A 15,309-nucleotide genomic window follows, 5' to 3' on the forward strand; every position below is an offset into this window, starting at 1 on the left:
ACTTATCCTTTTATTTTTATTTATAAATCACTTTCCAATTTTAACATCACTATTGGAAATCAGGTAAGGCAATTACTGTATCCCCATTATATAGATAACAAAGGCTCATCAGACACGCTCATTTGCTCAAGACTACAACAGTTCCCATTAAAGGGGCTTGACAGGTCTGCTGTCTCCCAAGTTCAGTGCTTCAACCTTTTATACAGGTGTTTTATATAGGCTCCAGAGTAACAGCAGGGAATACAATAGATGCAAAATCCAAAGCTGCCACTTCTCCAGCTAACCAAGAGTTTGAAATACATTGAGGTCCACAAGTCTCCAAGGCTGCAGCAGCAGATAAATATAGTGAATAAGGGCATGGGCTTTGGAGTCAGATGGACTTAGATTCCAATCCTGGCTCCACCAGTTACTATGCAACCTTCAGTAAGTTACTGAACCTTTCCAAACTTTACATTCCTCACCAATAACACACGGGTAATACCTACCCCTCAGAGTTGTTGTGAGGTCTCAGAAGTATGTAGAATTCTTCTGTCAACATTTATAGACCTATTAAGTGCCAGTCACTGTTCGGAGGCTAAAACCACAGTAAGTGTTGGATAAATGCAAGTGGTTACTGCCAGGGCATGTTTTCCTCCACTGCATCCATGGGGTCCAGGCCTCAACAGGCTATACTCATACGGGCACCAGCCCTACCAGGAAGAAGGGCTGCAGATCAAAAGTGATTCCATTCCAGGAAGGAGGCCATGTTTTTCCCATGGCTACATTAGGAGGAAAGTCAGGGTCAAGCTTTCTTACGCCGTTTCTGCACAGAAGTAGATGTTAACATGATCAAATCTCTCAAAGAGCAGGCTCCCAAGAGGGACAGAGGGTCACAAGAGGTAAAGATGTCATTTTCATTCAGCAGCACAGAAGTCAAATTAGATAGAGTAGGGCTAACTGTGCCTCTTAGACCTGGGATCCTTAGTCCAAAGTCAGGGAATGGTGAACTTCAGGTGGGTGTGCATTGATGGGGTGGGAGTATGGGAGTAAGGGTGGGAGTATGGGATCCACAAGCCCCTTGGAAAGTTATTTGTAAGAGTTTGTGTAAAACTTTGTATATATGCATCTCCTAGAAAGAAGGTCCATTATATTTATCAGCATCCCAAAAGTTTATACCCCTAAAGATGAACCACTGTTTTAAGATGACTAGGAAAAAGAAGGAAAAGGGGTTTAGTTCTTTCTGTTAAGGGCAGCTTCCCCGCTAGCCTGGGCTCAGTTGCTACAAACAGCGCCCTCCCACATCCACCCCCACCTCAGTCTGGCCTCTAGTCATGATACCCCAGAAAACAGGCAAAAAGGGACCTCAGGGATAAAGGTCTTTATTCAACAAAGTTATCTTACCAGTAACAAAAGAACAGGAGGTTAACAATTCCCCCAAAGGTCTGCAGTAGTGTTCACCGCTAGCAGAAGGAACCAAAACCCGCTTACATATCAGTTGCAGCTCAGAGCCCCTGGTGGCCACTTAGAGGTCATAGTTGGGGTTCTTCCGAAGGATAACAAAACCTTCCAGAATGGGGGTGACAGGAAGAAACTCCTCCGTGGCCAATTCTGCCCGTTCCCCATGGGCCAACAACACTGGGGTTGTGTGTGTCTGGAACCCTGTGATGGTCTTAGGCTTGCCAGCCTGGCCCACCACATCCACTGCCTGTAGGGTGAGAAAACTGACATGAAGGGACTCCAGATGGCAATGTAGCAGCAATCCAGATCCCATACCAGTGTCAGAGAAGCAGGTCCATGTGCATTGTCCAAGTTATAGAATATAACCTGAGCCCTCCCCTCTGCTTTAATGCCTTACCTGGCCCACTCGGACAGACACTTGCAATGGCTGCAGCTCCTCGTCAAATGTCACCAGCATTCGGGGCTGCATGGCAGCCACCAGCCCATATAATACATAGTGTGATTTGCCTAGGATGACTGAGAGAGCACAGGACATAGTTAGAAGCATAAGGGCAGACCTGGCCTAAACCTTGGGACCTCACTCCAGTCCTGACTCTAACCCCTCAGGTACTAGGAACCAGAGATGCCCCCACTTCATTCTGCCCCCAGCCCTCAGACTGTATATAATCAGTTTCTCCCAGTCACCCAAGAGAAGAAACTGGGTGTATTTCTCCATCCTCAAATCTCTTTGGGCCAGATCAAAAGTGTGGGAGATGAAAGTCTCATGCGGCCCTCACAGGTCCTAGAACCTCAGGAGCCCAGTGTTACAGAGCTAACTCAAAGTCCTGCTCCTAAATTATCAAGGTGGCCCTGGTAGCAGTGGAGACAGCCATGTGCCACCATATAAGATTGCTGACAGGAACTCACTGTTGCGGACATCCAGGAAAGAGACAAGCACAGTGAGCAGACCAGCCACGGCCACTTGACTCATAAGCTGCCGGTCACTGTGGTAGGGGCAGAGGGTGAGTGTGCCCTTCCCTAAATGTGTCAGGCCCTGAAAAATACAGAGAGAAGTGGAGGTGGGGAGTCACATCTGAAAAGATATCAGCTAACCTGGACACACAGAAATCCCACAACACACATCCTCCCTTCTGACCAACTCAAGTTCCCCTTCATGTAACTACATGTCTCCCTTCCATCCCCACAGATGGTTCCCTTGGCACACTCTAAGGAAACGAGTTCTATTCTTTACCTGTGCCAAGCGCACCATGAAGAGGTTGTTGGGATCCTTGGCGTGATACTGGGCTAACTGGCGCAGCATTGCAGCCAGACGGGCATTATTGGTACCTGGAAACGTTAAGCATTACAGCAGCTTGAAAAAGGGGCCTCAAATCTTCCTCCAAGCTGTTTACGATCTTTTTCTGACTGATACTCACCACTGCCTACCATGCCCATGGCAAAGATGGAGTTATAGGAAACTTCTGGGTCAGCATCATGAGAGAATTTGCTTAGGGTATCCAGGATGTTGAGTCGTGGATTTGAAACAGAGATTAAGGCCAAAGCTAAAGGCACAGCCCGTCGGAGTGTGGGCTCCCCATATCTCAGCTGGTGATAAAAGAAAATAACAACGGTGTCACAGAAAGCAATAAAAACAAGCTCAGTTACAGGAATAGACTGATGAGTAAAAGGGGCTTTAATCAAAATTTTGTATAAAAGGCACAGTAAAAAACATTTCTCAACCATGAAAAACCATCAGGAAGGTCTCCTCTGGGGAACCCCGGCATCAAAACCAATATATTCCCATCTTTTCCATGCGATACTCACCAGGTGGCCAAAGGTTCGTAGTGCCATCTCTGCACCAATCTCCTCTCCCATAGCAATGAGGGCAATCCCGAGCACAGCCACTCCCTGCAATTGAAGAGGCAGCAAAACCCAGTAAGCTCAGGAAACAAAACACTCACCCTTGACTTGAGTCCCGTTGAAGAAGAAAAGCTGTCCTGTGGGGCACACCCTTACCCCTCATGTACAGAACCCAGTCTCGTGCTATTTCAATACCCAGCAATACCCAGAGAGGCCCTAAAACAAACCCAAACCCAGCCCACCTGCTCGCCTACATGCTTATCTTTTCTCAAGGGCCCCCCTCAGAGTGCCCAGCTGCCCACGGAACCTGATGTGCTCCCATGTCGGCGGGGGCTTCCTTCTTATCCTTGTCTTTCTTTTCCTTCTTGTCTTTGTCTTCCTCCTTTTCCTTGGAGTCAAAGTGTTCGCTACAAATGTGGAGCAGCTGCTGCACCTTCAGGACATTCCCAGAGCCTGCAGCAGGATGGTTAAGGGGAAGAGTGGGTAGAAATGAGAAGGCACCAAGGAAAAGCTTACCCCGAGAAGAGGAGAAGCTAATGCAGATCAGAATGACTGAGAAAGGACAACAGTCTGAAAGGAGGTCCAGGAGAGAAGTGAGGAGTTACTGGGAAGCACAAAGACACAGACCTGCATAAGCACACACATCCACCAATGTGTTGGCAAAACTGCGGAACGGCTCTGACACAACCTCCAGCGCAGCCAGGATAGCCTCAATGGCCTCTCCCTTCCCTACAGGACAGATTCAAGGGGTCAGAGGACACGTGTTTCCATACAGCACAGCCTGACACATAAACTCTCCCTGTTGTATCTAGTTACTGTCAGCCTTTTGCCCAAATAGAGACATCCCCTCACCCAGGTGATTGAGGCCCAGGCCAAGAGGAAGCCAACGGGCATAAGTGTCCTTGAGCTCAGTCTCTGACTTCTCCATGATGGTCTGAAGGATAGTGGAAGTGACATCTCCATTGCAGGATCCCACTGCTATCATTCCACAGGCCAGAGCTGTCACACCTGCCACCTAGAAATAGGAAAATCAGAATTACACAGTGTAAGTTATTAAAATAGTTGTTTACCTATGTTGATTCAAGACAGCCAATCCTACAGCCTGCTATAACCATGCTAGGTAACAGTCCATTTCTGATGGTAGTCAAGTAACAACAGTAGCAACCACTCACTGCATACTTTCTATGTGTCAGCCACTACGCCAATGTCTTTGCACACTATTAACATTTAATCCTCACAACAACCCCATGGCACAGGGTTTTGTTTTTAATTTATTGGGGTGACATTGTTAGTAAAATTACATAGATTTCAGGTGTACAATTCTGTATTACATCATCTATAAATCCCATTGTGTGTTTACCACCCAGAGTCAGTTCTCCAGAACAGGTCTTTTATTTATGAGAAAAATGAAGCCTAAGAAAGAGACTGACTTATGTGTCCAAAATCACATTGCTTATAAGCAGAAGTGGCAGAATTTGAACTGAGGTCTTTCTGAATAAAGCCCCTGCTTTCAGCCACCCTACTATATTTACCCATCACTAAAACTACTGTGCAAAAGTGAGAAAATTTAGGATTGGCCAACAACTAAAACAGTGAGAATCACCCACCACCGAGCTGGGTTAAGTTACTCCCCACTCTAGTCTGGCACTTCCTCGTAGATCCCAAGGGCTGGAACTCAATACTGAAATGTTAACTCTTTAGCCATTAACTCCACCGGGGGCTTAGAATCCCAGTTCCAAAGGATTTCACTAAAAGTGATACATTTCCCCTGACCCATCCCCACCCCACTTCTATTTATCCACCTTTCTTTCTCCCTCCCTCCCTTCCTTCCTGTCTGTCTATCTACCTGTATCTATCCATCCATCCATCCATCCATCCCTCTCTTCCTCCATCTATCTCCCCCAATTTCTTTTTTTCCCACTATCTATCACAGCGTGGTAGGACTCACAGAACCTTCCCCACCTCCCTTAAATGACCAACAGCCTCTACTCACCTCCATACTGGACTTGGAATCCCCCATCACAGGCAGCAACAGTGTTAGGACATCTTCGCGATTGGAGCCAGCATAGGCCAAGCCTAGCCTGCAAAAGCCAGGGATAGGCAGTCCCCAACACACACCCAAGGATAAGACATGGAAGAAACAAAAAGAGGATTGGTCATTCATGAATGATTTCAACAATCACCAAGAACCAAATACACAACAGGCACAATGGTAGTTCTTGGCAATACAACACTAATGTGAAAAGGGCCAGTTTCTGTTTTCACAGAATTTTCAGGCTGAGTGCTACCAGAAGGGGAAGCAGCCTTACCCAAAGATGGAACCAAGTCTCATAGTATTGCTGTTGTGGAGAACATAGTCTGAGAGCAGAGCCAGAGCAGGGTCACATTCATTCCGGACCCCAGAGTTCACGATGCCACAGGCCAGGAGGGCTCCTGACTGCAAAATGCAAACAGAGTCTCCACTTAGGCTATTCTACCTGCCTCACCACGGAGGAGGCAATGTGAGCCTCAGTGCAGCACCCACAGCGTCAACTTTTAACTGGAGTTGAAAGCCAGGTAGATCTTACCAGTGAAAGGGAGGCCCTGCGGGCCCTAGAACACAGAAGGGGAATGTCCCCATTAGTGGGCTATGCCCAGACCAACCTTGATGTAATCCTCAGAGGAGTACAGGTACTTGTCAATCTGTGTGAGGCCACCATCCACGTCCCACAGTAGAATCATGCCAAGGGAGGCAGCTGCACTCAACATTCCTACGTCAAGGAAAAAGCTTAGTTTTAAAATGGTCCCACACTGAGAAAACTATTATAAAGTGCTCTCCAAGGAGTTGCATTGGGGATCGCTTGTCAGGTAACACATGGACCTAGAAGATGACAACAGTGACCAAAGCAACACAAAGATAAAGTGGAACAGAATTATACCATGATCCTTGTTCTTGTAAAGCCATTTGTTGCCATCATCAGTCAGCAGCTTGTCCTGGCCAAAGGCTGCATTCACAAAGCCGTTCACGAAAGAAGAGGCCAGGTTCATGCGGGCAGAGTCCACTTGAGAGCCACTGCCCCCAAACCCTGCAGAAGAGGGAGACAAAAGGAAAGGAAGGCTGGTTTAGAGTAGGGCAAGAAATGAACACAGCATGGCGGCTGGTCTCTCGTTCTGAGCTAGCCCCTTAGGATCCTCTATCCTTGCCCCCAACAGTGACCTGGAGAAAAGCTAAGTGGGAATTCTGAGCTCTATGGAATAAGTGTGTTGGGCCAAGCTATTACTCCCAATACAAGGGGTAATTAACAGTACTCCAGTCTCCACACACATGCAGATGGCTACTCACTGTTGTTCTCTAGGTGGGTTTTATAGATGTCATCAGGCACCTTGGGCTCCATGATATCCAGCTGAAGAGAAGTCAGAGGGTCACAACTGCTACCCCAGGCCTCCCCTAGCTGTCCCTTCTGCTATCCCACTGAATGGCAATTCTAACCAAGAAGAGTCTAGTCAGTTATAGTCAAAGTGAAATGTCAGATAGAATCACAACCAAGAAGAAAGCCTTGATGGTGAAAAGGGCAGCCTCACCTCCCGAGCTAACGCCAAGAAGTTGCTGTTGAGCTGCACATTGGACATGATCTCTGTCAGGTCCTCATACTCCTCCACATCTTCACTCAGCTCCAGAAACACCCCATGCCGGCCTAGCATGAATGCCATCTGCTTCTGCACTACCCTGGGGGAGAGAGCCATCACATCAACTCAGCCCCCGTTCACTAAGGGCACAGAAAAGCACCACAAGTCCTAACCAGAAACTGCCAGTCCCAGGTCTCCATGCAAATGTCCCCCCCACCTCCCACGCAAGCTTATCTCTTCCTTTGCTGACTTCTTCCCTACATACACATCCTTGCAGGAGGTGAAGATGTCTTCTACCAGCTCCATGTCATTGAGCATCAATGCCAACCTCAGAGCTTCAGGGAAGCGACTGAACTTTCGGAACACACCCAAGGCACAACGTAGTAGGGCAGAGTTCTCAGGCTCGGGCACGTAATTCACACAACTATGAAGGTAAAAACAATAAAGGAATCATAAGTTCCAGACATTCATTTACCCCATTTAATTCACTTACCCCAAATAAATACTAAATGCCTGCTATATACATACCAGGCACTATACTAGGTGGTGGCACTACTAAGGAGACATGATGTCTCTGTCCTCAAGAAGCTTACAGACAATAAATTAACTACAGTCTGACACTACCCTTGATGCAGATTGTTCTGGGAAAATAGAGGAGGCGCAATGAAGAGAGAAGTGCTGGGGAGGGAGGCCTGCCACCATTCCCTACCGTGCCTACTCACCTGGTGAGATAGAGGCAGACCTTTGCATATGCATTCTCATCGATGTCCTTCTCCAGCATATCCACCTGCTCAATTTCCATGAGCAGGTCGCAGGCCTCATGCTCCGCATTGTGGGCCATGTTGTAGGGGACAATCTCCTTCACAAGTGTCAGCAGTGGCTCCCGCTGTGTCTTCTCTGCATCATCCAGCTCCTGCCACTCCTTAGCCACCTCTCCTGCTAGATGCCTATGGATAGATAGGCCCAAACCATTAGGGGAGCACAGCTTCCCGGGAAGCACTTCCCTGTGGGTCAAGGAATTTAACGTCTGCAAAACTCAATCCACTGGTACTCCAAAACAGACAGTACCCCCAGGTCCTCCCAAGACTAAACTCAGAATTATGCCTCAGCACCCCTTTCAGATTTCCAAGGAAAGGTCTTACCTGACATACTCATGACCCCATGATGCCAATTCCTCTTGGGAGCCCACTAGCCGATACTTGAGGCATTCACGCTCCCCACTCATGGTCATGGCCAAAACAGAGATGATATCAGCAGCAAAACGCTATAAAGAAACAAGTCTTTGAAGTCATATCCAAGGTAAGGAAGGGTGTTACATTATGTAATCAAGACCACTATCACTAGCCCCCAAATTAAGCACTAACTATACACCAGCCTCAATACTAGAAATTTATACACGTTATCTAAGCTAAGCCTCATGACAACTCTAAGGTTAGTGTTGCTATCTCCCTTTTAACCCAACATGGCTAAAGGGCGACAATAAGGGGAGAGTGAAGAAAGATGGACTGTTGATGTTATTCTAGTCACAACAATAAACTATTAATTAAAAAGTTTTAAGCAGAAAAGACTCACAATCTAGAAAGATTACTATGGCTGCTGTATGAAAAACAGACTGTGTAGGAGGTCAAGAACAAAAGGAAGAAGGCCAGTTAGGAGGCTGCTTCACTAATTCAGGTGAAAACTAAGGATTTCCTGAATTAGCATTATTCCAACAGGCAAAGAAGTGATTGAACTGGGGATACATTTTAGAGATAAAACGAATGAATGTACATGGGATGTGAGGAAATAAAAAAGTTAAGGTTACACTGAAATAAATAGATCATAATAATGAAATCCCAAGGTCCAACATACATGACAGAAACAGTATCTTCTGTTCACAAAGGAAAGCAAACCTCTTGTCTGCTCTTATGTGAGTATTTTGACTGTGATAAGCTCTGGTCAGCCAGCTCAGATCCCAGGTCTATCAGGCTTCCTGTGACTTCCCATGAGCCCCATGGTCGGGACGAAAAGGAATTCCTAACGTAGGCCTCCACCAACATCGGAAATAGTTTTACCTTATTCTCTCCAGGGGCCATGTTCTCATAGATTTCCTTCAGCTTGCCATAGTGTGGACGCAGAAATTTGAGAGGCTTGGGCACTGACGTCATGGACGTTGTAGAAGAACGAATCTGCCTGCGCAGTTCCTCCAGGGCTGGTCGGTACAGGGATGTGTCCTTCTCCTGAAAAGGTGATGTAAGGGTCAGACAAAACGTTATAATACATCCCTCATGTCCTAATACACTGCTGTTTTAACAACTCCCCTGGGAAAAGTCACTGTCTTATTCATCTGTGATTCTCCAACTACCTGCACGCTGCCTGGCACGAACACAAATGACCCCCGTGAGGAGTTCAAGAACTGCTTTTCCTAGGAGAGACGGCTACAAAATCTTTCAAATATCCTTTGTTACTTTCCGCTCTCACCACTTCGCCATAATACTGACCCTAAAATACAGTCCACCTTTCCCTATGCCTCATATAGGAGTTCTTGCCCCCAAATGGACTAAAACAAACAAGTGGGAAAGCTCCAAACACGCAGCAGCTCATGTTGACGTATCATGACTCACCCCCAGTCGTTCCACGAGCATCTCCAGTTCATCCTGAAGTTGTTTGTCCTCCTCAGACTGGAGAGTTGGGGTAAGAGGCTCATCAAGGGAAGGAATCCCAAACACATCCTCCTCCCATTCACCCGTGGGCAGGCGGGCAGCGAGCCTGCCTCCTTAGAGAGGGACCAGGTGGACAAGGAGAGACCGCGGGAAAGGGAAGCCCTGGCGGGAAGGCAGCTTGGCTTCTGAACCAGGCTCTGCTTGAATGCCATTCTAAAAACTGGGGTGACACTGACCCGCCCGGGCCCACCTCACGAGACGGTGGGGAGGGCTGGCGGGGGTGGCGGAGGTTACCGCGCAGAATGGAGGATGAGGGGCAGAGAGGCGGGGTGCCGGGAGCCCCGAGGGTCTCCCCATCCGCCCTCCCCCGAGCGCCGCGGGGCCGTTGGGAGTCGGGCCCGAGGCCTGCGGCACCTCCGTGACTCAGCCTGCGGCCTCCTCCGCCGGCCCCCGGGGCCACACCTCACCAGCTCCTGCTCTTTGTCTTTGTCCCCAGCATCCCGCCGGTCCTTGCCGCCCGGCTTCTCGTCTGCGCCAACTGGGGCCGTCACTGGGGGCTGCTGGGGCTGCAGCGGCGCCTTGTCTTTGCCTCCCTCCTCCATCTCCACGGCCACTGCCGGCCAGCTGCGTGCGCACCACTCGCACCGCCCCGTTTCCCAGGTAGCATCGCGCGCGTCACTCAAGGCTCCCTCCACCTCCAGAGCCGGCCTGCGACCGGAAACGTCGCCGAGACCTAAGCGCCCCAGCCCTCGGAAGCCAAAGAAAAACTACAATTCCCAGCCTCCCGCGCGCCATAAGCACCGCCCCTGGACCTGGCGTTTCCTGAACTCCACGGGAGTGTGCAGGCTGGGATTCGGACGTGTTGGCTGCTGCACGGCTTGAGCTGGCTGCGAGCCGAGAGACCGCCCGTAGGTTTTTTTCATAGCTGTGTGATTAGTACTCACAGTGGTTAGTACCCCAGTTGGTTGCGTGGTGGGACAAACGGACGAGATTCTTGAAAGCCGGACGCTTGATTGCCGTCTGTGTGAAGTTTGTGTAATCTAGGTGTAGCTCCATACCACTGTCGAATATTGACCTCATTGCATTCCCTCCTACCCCCAGTTGAAGGAAAGCACTCCAGTATTACCGTGAAGATATGGCTACTACCTTAAATCCACCTGCGGAGCCAGGTGGAATAAAAATTAATCAAGTCTTATGCTCCAATGCTAAATTCCGGAGCCGAAAACAGAACAAGACAAGGTCTTGGCCCTGTCTCTTTTGGTAGTCCTCTCTCTGTTATGACTTAGAAGGCGTGTGACCCACACTCTGTGTCAGGACTGATTTTTGAATATTACATTTTGTTCTCACAACCTTTTGAGTTTGGCAGCGTTTTGTCCATTTCACAGAGAAAGTCATATAGTAAGGAGTAGAATCAGGAATTGAACACTGATCCTTCTCTTTCAAGCCCTTGACTGTTTCAAGCAAACCTCAAAATTTCTTCGGCTGGGCTAGGTATGAATCCAGAAGGTGAGAAAGGAGGGAGTAATTTTTCTCCCCTTCATCTGAGGAGAACACTCATCATTTGGTCTGGCGTCTTATTTTATGGGTTCTCAGACATCAAAGAACGCAGAAAATTTATTTTTAAAAAAACTGGTACAACATGATTAGCACTGAAAGGATGTTGGCTAAATATTTGTACGCGTATACCTGTAAAGGTCTGAAGCCCATTTTAAAACCTGTTGCTCATTTCCGCTCACTGCTGGGATTCTGGGGATGCCTTTGCCTTTGGATAGCCCATGACTCCCCAGTCCTGCTCTGCTGACAGAAATTGGGCAGCCGTTCTGCCTCATCTATCTCTGGATTCAAGATGTCCATACATTGTCATGCTTTCTTCAGTCATCTGTAAAGATATTTCTCCTAAATCTCTTGTTTTTCCATGAGTTCTTTCTCTCAATTCTCAGCTTTTGTCTTCTACACCAGTCACGTCCCAACCAGCACCTTAGAGGAGATGGGGTGATATGGCGTAAAACACAGGCTGTTAACAGCTGGTGACTCCAGATGAAGAGTATATGAATGTTTGCTGCACTACGTTTCAACTGTTTTGTAGGGTTGATGTCGAAAATAAAAAGTTGGCGTGAGTAGAACATAAGCTTTAGAGAGAGACGGACCTGGTATTTAAAATCAAATTCTGCCCTTCATTAGTTGTGATAATTGGTCAGGTTTTCTAACCTCTCTCAGCCTGGTTTCTGCCTCTGTGAAATGTGGGTAATAAAATATCTCCCTCATAAGTTGTTATGAGAATGAAATAAAACAGTGTATATAAAGCCCCTAGCTAGGTACCTGGCAACTGGAAAGCAGGGAGTTGTCATTTTCCAACTACCTCAGATCTGCAGGGCTGTCTTGTTTCCTGCCCCCCACCTCCAAGCATTCAAGCCCCCAAGCCTCTCTAGCCAAATGCAAATGTCTGGCAGTAATTTTCAAGGCCCCATGATAACACTGATGTCCTGCCTCAAACTTCGGTTCAGTCAAATTGCCTTCCCAGAAGCACTCCTTCCTACCATTTGGCCAAACTCCCAGCCCTGTGGCCAAATTGCTCTCCAATAAGGGACCAGCTCATCCCCTGCTCCTTCCTACCACTTTCCTTCAAATTGCATCCACAAGCCTGCCATGCTGCCCCCAGACGCATGGCCTGAGATGCAGAGCTACACATCTGACAGATGGCTCTACTCATCTGAGAACCATTCAAGACAACGCATCACTTATGTAACACCAGAAGTGCTCCTGGCAGGACACCACTTTGCACTGTTTCCACTAGATTGCTACTTTCTTTGTATGATATTTTTCAGTCAGATTGCACTGTGGCCCTTCTTTCTGTTAATTCCCAGGACAGCAGGGAATCCCCTCTTTTCGTACCTCCTGTCACAACTTCCCTTCTCGGGATTCTCACCTCTCATTATGCCTCTTCTAGTCATCCTAAACATTTCGCCATGTCTGAACACACCCTGCCCTTCAGGCTGATCAGCCTTTTCACATTACTTATTCCTTCCGTGTGGAATGCCCTTCACTGTTTTCAGCTAACAAATTCTCCCATCCTCTGCACTCCAGCTCAATGTCACCTGTTTAGGAAGCTTTTCCTATTCTACCCTTCAAGCTATTAATTTCTTCCCTGTGCTCTCACCATGCTTGATACATATGTCTCCCTCCCTAGACTTTGAGCTCTTAGAAGACAGGAACTGTCTGTGCCTCTAGCACTCAGCCTAATGCCTGGCTTATGGTAGGCCTTGACAAATATTTCTTGAATGAATGAATGAATGAATGGCTTTGCATTCATCTTCAGGTCATCTTTATGTATAGTAATGGCCCATCAGGGGTTGTCTTTGGAGCCCAGAGCTGGGCATTGGGAAACTGTCCAGATTCTGCATTTGTGAGTCATTATGGGCCCACTGAAATTGCTTATTTTATAAGGGACTCTCTTCCAGCCTGACACGTCCAGCGTGTTTCCAAGTGTGAAATCATATTGTTTGGCATTTGTTACCTAATTGTGCATGGGATTTAGTCAAACTTCCCACTGGGATAGTGTAGGGCATGGCCCAGCACCTTACCAATAACGGCTCTCACGTGCCCATCCAGGAGCGCCATCTTTAATCCTCCTCCTGCCTTCACACAGCAGAGCATTTCACAGGTGCATATTCACCAGCTTGGCAGGGCTACTGAGGGTAAAGGTCTGTCACCTGATGTTCACCTTGCCTTGCTCTGGAACCAAGCACCTGCAGAGTGCTCAACAAACAGGTGTTACCTGGCTTAATTTCAGCTCAACATGTGCCTATGTTTCCTGGGCGTCACATGTGCCTGGCCCAGGGGAGCTGAGTAGCATGGAAATGTGCCTGCTGGTGATGCTCTCACTTGGATGTATGAGGAAATCGCCCAGAAGACAGGTGTCTATGCTGGAGTCTAAACTCTGTCATGACTTAGAAAACTAAATGGTGGTGATTAAGAGCATCTGAGTTCCAGATGTTAGTTTGATGCAACCTGAGATTGGAAGTTATGTAATCTTTGCCCTCAGTTTTTCTACTTGTAAAGTAGAGACAATGATAGAACCTCCTTATAAGTTATTGTGGGAATTTAATGAGATGATGTTTTTAAAGAGCTTAGGACAGGCTTAGGCCAAATAGGGACTCAATAAATGGAAGTTGCTTTTTATTATGATTTTATTATCATTATTAGACATTTTGACCTTTCTGCAAATATGGAGTTTCTATGTCCCAATGGCCAGCTGGGCAGCATCCTAAGTTGGTCTCTGAAATCAGATGTCAAGGGAAAGGCCAGACTTTATGCTGCCAAGCTATTCTCCTCCCTCATGCTGTCTGACATTATAAATCTCATCTTATGTGCAACACCCAAACTTCATAAGTCATTTCTCAATATTTCTTTGGATTCTGGAATTTGATAAGTCCATGAATTCCTTCTTAAAACATTAAAGCTGAACTGGTCCTCAGACATCACCTCATCCAACCCACATATTTTAAAGACTGCTAAGGATACTGAGCCCTGAAGAGGGGGTGAGACATGCGTAGTGTCACATATTTAAGGGGTGGTAGAGTTGGAGCCAGAAGCAGGTTTCCAGAAGTGATGGTCCCCCTCTTTCCAATACATTTTGCTATCCCTTCTAGAGTCAATGTTCTCAGAAGCCATGCCTTCCCTTGGTCTTAGAGTTCTCAAGGCCACTTTGGTCCTTTCTGAGTAGCCAGCTATTTCCTTCCATTGGTGAGCAGCCAGCACTTTCAAGTAACTTGACAGAGGCCCAAGTGTAGCTCTTTATGGGGAGTCTGGTGCTGGGACAGGATACCAACTATGCGAACATACTTGTGTTATCGCCCGGGGACCAGGGACCCCAGCACCAATCAATGGCAAAGCCTCACACTTACCCTTCCAAATTCAACAAACCCACCCCCAGCTCAGGGAACAGTGAGTTTTAAAGAGAATTGAGACTAGACTCTCTACTGTTTTGCTCTAGTTGTCATTTTACAGGTAAAGAAAGGTTAGGGAATGGGCTCAGGTTCATATAGCTATCAGGGCTTCGATTTCAAGCCAAGTCTCTATGACTTTAGTGAAGTGGTTAGGGTTACATCTGTAAAATGGAAACTGGAGCACTTATTATGTAGGTTGCTATGAGGATTAGATGAGCTCGTGAAGATAAAAGTGCCATTGGAAGAAGAGTCATTTGAGGAAAGGAACCATCGTATTCATCTTTGCATCACCAGTGCCCTGACACATTGTTGATAAACAATACACTTTAAAAAAATATACCTATGAAAGTATAAATTAATAAATGAATGAATAAATAAATGAGCCACTTAGCAGAAGTGCCTGGAACACAAGAGGTTTTCAATAAATACTTCTTTCCCCCCTCGCTCTGGAGGGTGGCAGCCATAGCTACAATCCGTGTGCCTGGCACTTGGTAGGCTTGATGTGGATGGGATGAGGGACCCTCAGGGGCACTGAGCCTTTCATGCCGGGGGAAACATGTGTCTCTTCAGCCACAGGCAGAGGCCAGTGCTCCAAGCTCCAGAGACTGGTGTGTTCCCTTGTCCAGGGCTTCCCTCCACCGACCCTGGTCCAGTAGTTACCCAGACTCAATGTCAGGCCCAGAGGCGTGTACCCAGGGAGGGCAGTGGCAAATCGTTCCAGCTGTGGAAGAGCTGGCAATGGGGATATGGCCACCGGTGAGCTGAGGATGTACTCTGCCCAGTCAGACCCAACTCCATTCCATTTCGTTCCTCCACACCGCCTCTCTTTCCCTGTTTTC

General features: G+C 47.5%; 1 protein-coding gene across 1 annotated transcript; it reads right to left on the minus strand.

The window, feature by feature from the left end:
- Positions 1-1,342: 1,342 nt before the first annotated feature.
- On the minus strand, positions 1,343-10,180 carry PSMD2 (proteasome 26S subunit ubiquitin receptor, non-ATPase 2). The gene is made up of 21 exons (XM_081063492.1): positions 9,992-10,180; positions 9,486-9,542; positions 8,937-9,101; positions 8,025-8,146; positions 7,605-7,829; positions 7,148-7,306; positions 6,838-6,982; positions 6,599-6,659; positions 6,195-6,341; positions 5,920-6,026; positions 5,586-5,713; positions 5,270-5,357; positions 4,129-4,291; positions 3,904-4,005; positions 3,584-3,729; positions 3,241-3,324; positions 2,853-3,021; positions 2,669-2,763; positions 2,344-2,470; positions 1,835-1,953; positions 1,343-1,684 (listed from the first exon to the last, which is right to left on the minus strand). Exons 1-21 carry the CDS (start codon positions 10,124-10,126, stop codon positions 1,502-1,504), a joined length of 2,727 nt encoding a protein of 908 aa, XP_080919618.1. The 5' UTR covers positions 10,127-10,180; the 3' UTR covers positions 1,343-1,501.
- Positions 10,181-15,309: the final 5,129 nt, after the last annotated feature.

The sequence above is a fragment of the Rhinolophus hipposideros genome (genome assembly GCF_964194185.1).
Source record: "Rhinolophus hipposideros genome assembly, chromosome: 2".
Lineage (NCBI taxonomy): Eukaryota > Metazoa > Chordata > Mammalia > Chiroptera > Rhinolophidae > Rhinolophus > Rhinolophus hipposideros.